This window comes from Solea solea, chromosome 2 (genome assembly GCF_958295425.1).
Source record: "Solea solea chromosome 2, fSolSol10.1, whole genome shotgun sequence".
Taxonomy (NCBI): Eukaryota; Metazoa; Chordata; class Actinopteri; order Pleuronectiformes; family Soleidae; genus Solea; species Solea solea.
In genome coordinates this window covers 9,327,794-9,337,558 of record NC_081135.1, presented here as the reverse complement: position 1 = coordinate 9,337,558, position 9,765 = coordinate 9,327,794, and the positions used below count along the sequence as shown (strand labels likewise).

Below are 9,765 nucleotides of genomic sequence, written 5' to 3'. Positions count from 1 at the left end.
TCCATCTCTTGTCGTGCCTCTATCTTTGAGTGCAAAACAATTTACATCATAACAGACCCGTCTCCATGACAACCCAGTTAAGGCCATTCACTAATGAAGACCATGAAATAAGAATGTGTTGATGGTGTTTGTGGACCGATGCTATTTTGCAGGAAGTGAAAGTGAACTCATCTCAGCATGTATGTGCAGGACATGAGCAGAGGGTCAACAGGGCGGCCAGTGTGTCTGTTACACTAGTTGAATGACCCGTTGAACTAACAGATAAGTGATCCACCCCCCGCCACACACACTTCCCTTTGCCATTTAAAAACAGACTGAGAAGCTTGTTTGCAAGTGTAATTGGAGCAGGCATGAAAGACTGAACGTGGAAGACTTTCTGAGAAAGCAGAGGTTTTAAGACGTCAGAAATGGCAGGTCAGTGACTTTACTTACATTTACTTATTTACATTCACTGCAGTTCTCTTTCTGAGTTGTTCAATGTTTGGTAACAGTCCATACCAAGGAGGGATGGGATAATGTGCAATTTTACTGTGCACTGTGATAAAAAGTTTTCACAATAACTGGAAAATTCCATTACTTATTATTTTTGATATTTGTAAATGTGGAAAATCATGAATATTTTAACGACATTTTTAATAGCATAAAGAAGTGTCTAATTCACCAACATACAGCCCTCAAGTTTTATTTTGAAGTGCCACAAGGGGAAGCCTGCATCCCTCCAAACATTCCAGGACGTCATGATTCATAATGATCTCATTTAAAGTAGTTAACTACTTCGATAATCGATTAATCGGTTTGAAGCTTCTTTCATTATTAAAACAAGATTACTGATTGCTTCAGGTTCTTAAATGTATAATAATGACTGCATAATGTAGAAATATTTTCTTAATTTCTTTGCTCCATATAACAAAGAAATCATTAAAAACTGAATCATTTTGGTTTGTGGACAAAACAAGACATTCAAGAACATCACCATTTCCAGGTTTCACAAACACTGATCACCGTTTCTTAACGTTTTCTGACATTTTATGGACCAAATGATTAATCGAGAAAATAATTGACAGATACATCGATTACGGAAATAATCCTTAGTTGCAATTCTAATTTAAAGCAGCTAAACGATGTATGTACGATATAAAGCTAGACTCAAGGTTACCGGGAATTTTGAGGAACCAATCCTGCACCTACTGAAAGACAGATCTACAAAGAACTATACCTATACCATTTTTTCCCCACAAAGTAAACATAAACCACATTTGCAGGCTGTAAATGAACATTTGAACTGGTTGGAAGCCAGAACTTCAATTTACACATTTCCTCAGACTGGTGACATATCAGGGTCATTTTGTAACTAAATACATTTCTTATATTCAACCATGTCTACGTATATAACTTACGTGCATATTTTTTCTATATTGTATTCACAGCTGTTAAAATGCATGTGTACTATTTATATTTGTTTTCCCTGTTGTGATAGACATTTTTGATATGGTATCGTGACCAAATTCAGTCATTTGTGACAATTAAGGACATAAAATACTTGCCTCAGTCTCTGCAACCGGTCACATCATTATTCTCTGTAGCAGGTGAGGCCTTTGTCACACTGGCCACTACAGAGTTCTACTGCATGGGAGCCACAGTGGTGGCCAGGAGTTTACGACGTCACGGGACAACTCGCAGCATCGTTGCCATGGTGACTCCAAATGTCTCGCAGAAGTCAAGGTGGGTGCCTGAGAACTTTGTCAAGATGCATACAGGAACAGATCAGGTTAGGATGTTTCTGAAGGTCATAGGTCACTGATGACTCATGCAGCTCGTAACAGGCGCTGTACAGTTTACTGACATGTTTGAATCCCCTTTTGAAACAGGCTTGACCTTGAGAGTGTTTTCGACAAGGTTATTGTGGTGGACATGATGGACAGTGAGGACCGTTACCACCTGGCCCTGCTGGAACGTCCTGAGCTCGGCATCACCTTCACTAAGATCCACTGCTGGACACTGACTCAGTATAGCAAGTGTGTCTTTCTGGATGCTGACACACTCGTAAGTTCATTGAACAAACAGTTACCTCTATAAACACAGCCTGAATGTGAATATGCACATTTAATGGTGAGACAAAGTGTATTCTTAAGATGTAATGGATTTTAGTGGGTGAGTGTTCTATGAAGTGCATGCCAACAGTTTTCTCCCCAAAAAATAGTTTCTTAGTCATCAATTGAGTTAAATTAGAAGTTGCAAATCTTTAAAACAAAGGAAAGGACACAACAGACATGTATGATTCTGAAAGTATTGCCGCTATAAGATATAAATAAGTGTCTGCAATGTTTAAAAGCCTTTAGTGACCAAAAACACATCAAGAGATGCATAAGGTGCTTACCATAAAGTGAGATTATTCTTTTTTTATTATGTTTCTGCACTTTTAAAATCACTATTCAGAGGAATCATACATAGAAACAAACACACCAAGCTCAGTCTAAATGAAGATATTGCACAAATCACTGTACAGCATGTTAACTGGCAATTACCTACAGAGTCTAGCACTTGGCTAATATCTCTCTGTCAGTCAATAAAGGCAGACTTTTGTTTGGATTCGAGTTTGACAGTAATGTTACTGTAGCTTCTTGGTCTGTTTGGCCAGTGCAAACATGTCGGTTGGAACATGTATTTTAAGGGGGAGTGCGAAAAACACTGATCAAGATGAGAGTTCAGGGTCGTACACGCACTGACGCACACACATGAACTTGTGCACATGCATGATGTTCTAGACATGACTCAACTGTCCTCAATGTCACTGCTCTACTGGAGTTTCGATTATTGTATTTTTGACACTGCACAAAAAGACCTCATAAAAAAAATCATTTTTTTTCATTCTTTTCATAGAAAAGTCTTGACAGCAATTTTTTCAATTCCTATCACTTATTACACAAATGTCAGGCCTTTAACGAATGAAAGCCTTCATGATGCCATTACTTTTTCTATAGCATACATTGCAACCTGTTCAAACTGTCATCGGCTGCTTCCTCTCAGGTTCTGTGTAACGTGGATGAGCTGTTTGAGAGAGACGAGCTGACAGCAGCTCCTGATCCTGGCTGGCCAGACTGCTTCAACTCTGGTGTGTTTGTCTTCAAACCATCACTCCACACCCATGCCAGACTCCTGGATCACGCCCTGCAGCACGGCAGCTTTGATGGTAGGACACGACAAGTTTTAGGCTTTAATGAAAAGAGAAAAAACACGGATCAAAAGAAAAAACAACTGAAGCGATCGATTAGAGATCAGACATGATGCTCGACTCAGAGCTGAGAGAGAGAGACACACACAGAGTGTTTCCTCTTGCCACCATGATGTTTCAAACTAGTTAGATATTTATATCAAGACATGATTGACTCAGTCATCACACGAAGATGAGTCCACATTGATGCCGACAGATCTGCAGCTGCACACAAGAGCATGTCCCGGTAGTTACTGGTGTTACATGTTTATATCTGGTTATCTGAGCCAGTCTGCTCGGCTGTGGGCAGTCTTTGGGGTGCAAAATTTAGAAAACTGATCACTGGTGTTTGTCCATGGCTCATTATTCTTTCCAAGTCGGTTTTTGTTTTTTCCTTTGAAAACTGTTCACTGAATGAAACCTGATCGAAGACTCACAATAGTCTTTTTTTTAATTGGAAACTTAACAGCTCACTCTCCTGCTCCAAAAATTGAGTTTTCTCTTGATAAAGGTTGTCTAATCCAATGTGGGATTAGGTCAGTTTATTTATGCCACGTTCATACATTCTAGTAAAATAATCTGGAACACACACACTTTTTCTTACCACTGACTGCTTGATTCCAAAATGAAACATCCCATGAGGACAGTTTGTCATCTGCGGGACATAAATGCACTTTTTAAAAATATGTTTTATTTCCCTCTGCTGCATCTGTTGCTGTCAGGAGGAGACCAGGGCCTGTTGAACTCTTTCTTCAGCAGCTGGCCACATACAGACATCACTAAACACTTGCCCTTTATCTACAACCTCAGTGCCAGCTCCATCTACACTTACCTGCCTGCTTTCCAACAGTAAGTATGTCTGCACCCCCTGTTGCCACAGCAACATACTAACATACATACACAGTCATGGTTTAAAAGCGTTTTTTGCAATTCAAAATTAAAGCTACAGACAGACAGGATGACTGGACAAATACACACTTGACTGTCAAGTTTCGTCCACAGGTTAGAATAGGTTTTGGGATGGCGGGGTTTAGTGCTGAGCTCCTCTCAACAGACAATGAGGTCGAGTTATTGATACTGTTCAAGTGGTGGTGGTCAGTGAAGTAGGATTTGAAACAGGAGAGTGTAGGAGGAGTGAGGATGGAAGCGCTGGTTGTGTCAAAGTCAGATAATAGGTCCCATCAAATAAGGATGCTGAGGGAGTTTGTGTTTGTCAGTACAAACTTGTGACATTTAATACACAGGTTTCCCATACTGTTAGACCAACCAGTCTTTATCGTTTCCTCAGTCCATTCTTTCTCTTGCATCTATCTGGAAATGAGTGGTACTTCACATACAAAAATTAAATGGTACAACAAAACAAACATGCAGTCTATGCATTTCCTCAGTTTTGGCCACAATGCAAAGATTGTCCATTTCCTGGGAGCAATGAAACCCTGGAGTTCCCACAGCCAGTGGGAAGCAGGCCACTCACACACCATGAGACGGTTTGTGTCTCTGTGGTGGAGGGAATACGACAAACAACAGCACACAACAACACCTGCACCAGGGAAGGAGCCTCCTCACGACTCAGAGAGAACACAGCTACGCACAACACCACGTGCACCATCGAAGGAGCCTTCTCACGACTCTGAGAGAACACAACAGGTCTCAACTCAGGTCGGTCCACTTTTCACAATTTACTAAAAGCAACAATAACTAACTCACTCTTCATATCTACATATGAGCTTCAGGTTGATCCAAAGATGTCATGGAAAATAAAGAGCTTTTCCATCTGGAAACTCAAGTCTGTAGACTGCTTGCTATTGTGCACCAAAAAAAATCAGTTTTTAGCTTGCAGGGACACAGAAGCTGTTGGTCTGTTGTTTACTTGTTTGGGAACTGTGTTGCTTTGTTGCTCTGAGTTACTTAATAACACATTGATCCAAATAATGGAGGCGGCAGTGGCTCAACCACTGTTGAAATTTTTTAGTTGAAAAACAGCATGATTAAAATGGGGAAGAAAAATGATTGGAGATACTCAAACAGGTACAGAAGGATTGGAGTATTTTCCAGTAAAATATGTCAAATTACTTGTTGAGTCATAGCTGCATAAAAGGACAGCTTCAATTTGTTTGGTTTGCTCCTTAATCACAGAAGCTTCCACAGAGTTTTGGCTGTGACACAAACATGAGACATGGCTGCCCAAACCTGCTCTTTGTTGCTTTGTCCCACCACTCAACTCACCCTCTTGCTCTTTAGGGTCAAGAACAAGAAGCCAAGATGCCGTTTACAGAAAAGTTGGACACTTCAGACTCACTGCTTGCACTTTCCCCAATCGCTGAGGAGCCACGTTCACTGGCTGAACGACAGAGAGAGAAGGTAAACTGGATATATTGATCAATATCTATAATTAATTGTCAGTGTCAGGCTGTTGTACGCATTTATAGACATATGCTTGAAAGTTTGTGTGGCAATTTGTTCACAATGTAAATCATGAGGAGCAAATTTGTATAATACAACATTTCTGGCTATTTTTACTGCCATTTTTCTAAGACCTACTATTTTGTTTGACAATCAAATCACAGCTTCATCATTTAAGAGTTATTGAAAACATACTTAAGTCTTCAGTCGATGTTTGGAAAAGTTAAGCGAATTATTTTAGTGAGCCAAAAGAAATGTCTTGCAACACATCCGTGGGTCCTGACCGAGGGGGCAACTGCTCAAGATGTCACTTAAAACAACGTGAACTCCTGTTTTGAAGCCTCCAGAATTGCACTGTTGAGGTTTAGCGACCAGAATTTCATAGACGTCACCTGCAACCAGGCTCCTATGGGTCGATACCAGCTGTCAATCACACTGTTTTCCTCTAAATGGGAAAATAATTTAAATAAATGTTTTATTGAAGAAGGGCTGGAACTAGCAGATTTAACTCCTCAGGAAAATGTTTACTGAAATCAAGTGAGAAGCAGAAGCTAATTTTACCATAGACTTGTTGTCTATGTTTTTGCAAGCAGGAGAGTCGCCACTGTAGGAGGTTAAGGATACATTTGAGTCAACAATTGCCCTTGTTTTAATTATCAATGGGGCACCACTTTAATTTAAGAAAGAAAGTTGAGGAATCAGCAATTCTTCTATACTTTCTTCAAAGTAAACATTTGTTTACTAACAGTAAATCAATTAAATGTAAAAATCAATCTCATTGCTGGAGTGGAGTTAGTTCTTGAAAGTTCTTGAAACATGAATCTAGTTTACATACAATGACTTGGAAGTAAATGCATATTTAATAATGGGGAACAGTTAACATTTAGCTCTGTGTGTGGACCATGATTTATATAAAGCTCAACTTCGACAAGTAAGTAGTCATTAAAACATTTGCTCGTCAGTCCACCAATTAACTCAGTGAAAGACCTCATGAGCATAGCTGCTTGTGTTTATAGTGTATCATGGTGATTATTATGGTGGGGCTTATTAGGCAGGTTGAGTGCTTCTTGTTAGTTCCAGTAGATGAGAATGTTAATTTATGAGTTTTCCGCTCGACTGCATTCGAGTCCGGCAGAAAAGAGGAACGCAGACAGTCAGAGCTTATTATCTGCCACGGGCTCCTGAGCTTCATATTGCATTTATGTCATTTGTTTAATTCATTCAGCTTAATGCACTGTTTACACAAGCTTGTAAAATGAGTCTGAACACACAAACACGCACACTTTCTCCTGTCAGACAATGGCCATGAGGACACATCAACTGATTTATCAAATAAAGGGGTGTTTTAAGGAATATGGGGCCAAAGGCCCTCTACAGTAGTCTCCTTTACAAAGACAACCCTGGAGTTTAAAAGATTCCTCCACTCAGCCCCAAGTGTCTCAGGGAACTACCGCGGCCTTCACATACCAGAAAGGATAGAAAAGATAAAAGATTTCTTTGAAGAAAACAATTTCAACAAAAACAAGTTTTATTTAAAAGAGCCAGTGTTTTGAATTAAGAGGAATTTTTACTATGGCAAACCTGAAGAGAAAATAATTATACTTAATGTTTCATAAGTGTACAATCAGTTGTTTTCCATTACCCAAGAATGAGTCTTTTTGTTTTAAATGAATTTATATGAGGAGCTGGGTTACAGGAACACCATGTTTTTACAAGAGCCCACAATGGCTCTAACAATCTCCAACACACTCAATGCAATTACAATATGCAATTTCACCAAGTAATGTTGCAAAATAATTCAGTCTTTGTTACACCTCCCTCCTTAATGTTACATTCTGGACTTTTAAATGGTTCTTAAATAAACATTGTTGCAGTGGACTAAGGTTATCAGTTGTTTTTTTGGCAGTTGTGTGCATCATCTCCCGTGTTGCAACATGACCTTTGGGTAACATATTCTTCTCTCTAGTTCTCTCACACAGATTGCGCACCTGTGTTAGAAGAGTCAAAATCAAGTGAGAGTGAACAGAGTGAAGACCTCAAGTCTTTGGGGACAGAGGATTTGGAAGATAGCGACGCTGTAAGTCAACTTTTCCTTTCTCACTGTTTCACAAACACAATTACAACAGCTTTTAAAAGTGTTTATAGTATTTAAATCCACACTTTATTATGTCATGTGCTCACTCTTTATGTGCAAAGTCTTATCCCTCAGTGATCCACAACATTAAACTGTTTGTAACGCTGTACCTTTCCGATGTAGCCATAACATCTGCTTGGTGTAGTAGTACAATGAGAAGGCGCCCAAGTTCTTTAACTTTAAAACCTTTTTACAACTTTACTTGGCACTGTTACCCATTTTAACTTGTAACTTGTTTAAGTAAACATTTATCTATATGAAATATGGCTCCAATACCATTTTAACTTGTAACTTGTTTAAGTAAACATTTATCTATATGAAATATGGCTCCAATATGACTTTTGTAAAGAATTTTGACCCTTTTCATCCAATAAACAACTGTTACCAAATATGAATTACCTTATGAAATACTTGACAAGTATACTTTAAAAACAAACCCACAATTGGGAATGTATTTAAAAAAATTGTACACAAATAATAATACATTGGTTTTATATCACAGAAGTAAATAATTAGGTAATAAATTGTAAATTAAAAAAAAAAGTAATCCGTACTCACGAATCCTGGACGTAGTCTATATGATGAATAAACTGGCAACTGGCAGCAGGCATGGTGTCGGGGGAAACCACGTCAGGCACAACACCCGGAGAAAAGAGCGCAGCAGCAGTCTGTTACACCTATGACGAGAGCAGGCTCTCTGTGTGGTCTCTTATTCACGGTCACTTCTCAGTCATGGTCACAAATGTCCGTTGTCCTGAATCGAATAATTTAGCCAAGCATAAATACATATAGCATTTCAAAAAGTACTAGCAGTTGCTTATATTAACAACTATTTTCACATGTAAAGCTAACAGTCCCGACAGCTATGTGAAACACGAATATGCTAATGCTAACGGCTATTCGCAGTTACCGACACCCGTTCTTTTTAAACTTTAACACTTAGTCACAGCATATTACAACACATGCAGATATATTTACCTCTAATAGAATCGCAGTAGTCCAAACCACAGCATAACTGGTCGTCAGCCACATTATTAATGTATTAATGGATGATAACGGCTCTCCTACAACACTCACCGAAAACAGCTCTCATGCCTGGACCCTACGGCTAAACCCCGCCCATCTATCTGGGATGATAATTAGATTGGCTGCTGGGTCATGACCTTCCAATAACAGTAAAGAATACCGATGATTGACAGATCTGGTTTACGTGTACATCGTCAAGAACCATATTTTAACTTCAAATAATAAATATTTTAACATGTATTTATATTTTAACATATTAACTTAACCATATTTAAACGTTGGAACCATATCTGAATTATTATTATTTAAACTTATTGTCTAAATGAAAATGAATTGTTCAGGACTATTAGGTCATACTTCAACCCCCTCCACTAAAGTAGGTCAACAGACAAAACAACAAAAACAAATCTTAAAAATTACTTTAGCTTGAACTGTTCGACTTTACCACTGATCCACTTTGATACTAGATAATAAAATCCAGCCTGAAAAAACGGCATGCTCCTTGTGATGAATTATCTCTGAAGTTTAATGTATTTTTCTCTCACTTGGTGGCGACAGAGTGCAGCAGACATTACACAGCAGCCAGACAGAGAGCAGCTGGACCGTCGCAGGCTGTGGGAGGCTGGACAGGCTGACTACCTGGGCAGAGACTCCTTCCAAAACATCCAAATGATGCTGGACTGCTTCCTGGAGTAGAAGCCTACACATACAAAAATCTCTGTGACTAGGATTGTTTTTATTTTTTACAAAAGGCCCATGCTAAAAAAAATAAACTGAATAATTATTACAGAAATACTCCCTATGCACTCACAAAGTGATTTAACTGAACTTTGACCAGCTGAATTTTGGTTGAGCAGCCATTCCACCATTCAAGTTACTAACAGTTTAAGACTACGGTTGACGTTATTTGTAATTTTCTTGTCCAAAAAACTGCATGAACACACTGAACTGTGATCTTGAAAACAAAAACTTAAAAAAAGGTTATTTTTCA

The 9,765-nt window shown here is 38.8% G+C and overlaps 1 protein-coding gene across 1 annotated transcript; it reads left to right on the top strand.

Annotated features, from left to right (window-relative positions):
• Positions 1 to 227: 227 nt before the first annotated feature.
• Positions 228 to 9,567, top strand: gyg2 (glycogenin 2). The gene is made up of 9 exons (XM_058622341.1): positions 228 to 414; positions 1,584 to 1,722; positions 1,869 to 2,043; positions 3,028 to 3,190; positions 3,934 to 4,060; positions 4,600 to 4,870; positions 5,453 to 5,572; positions 7,581 to 7,691; positions 9,333 to 9,567. Exons 1-9 carry the CDS (start codon positions 408 to 410, stop codon positions 9,468 to 9,470), a joined length of 1,251 nt encoding a protein of 416 aa, XP_058478324.1. The 5' UTR covers positions 228 to 407; the 3' UTR covers positions 9,471 to 9,567.
• Positions 9,568 to 9,765: the final 198 nt, after the last annotated feature.

Coding starts and splice junctions, on each gene's coding strand:
- gyg2 (XM_058622341.1), top strand. Junction 1,723..1,868: donor AATGTCTCGCAGAAGTCAAG/GTGGGTGCCTGA, acceptor CTTTTGAAACAG/GCTTGACCTTGAGAGTGTTT. Junction 7,692..9,332: donor ATTTGGAAGATAGCGACGCT/GTAAGTCAACTT, acceptor TGGTGGCGACAG/AGTGCAGCAGACATTACACA.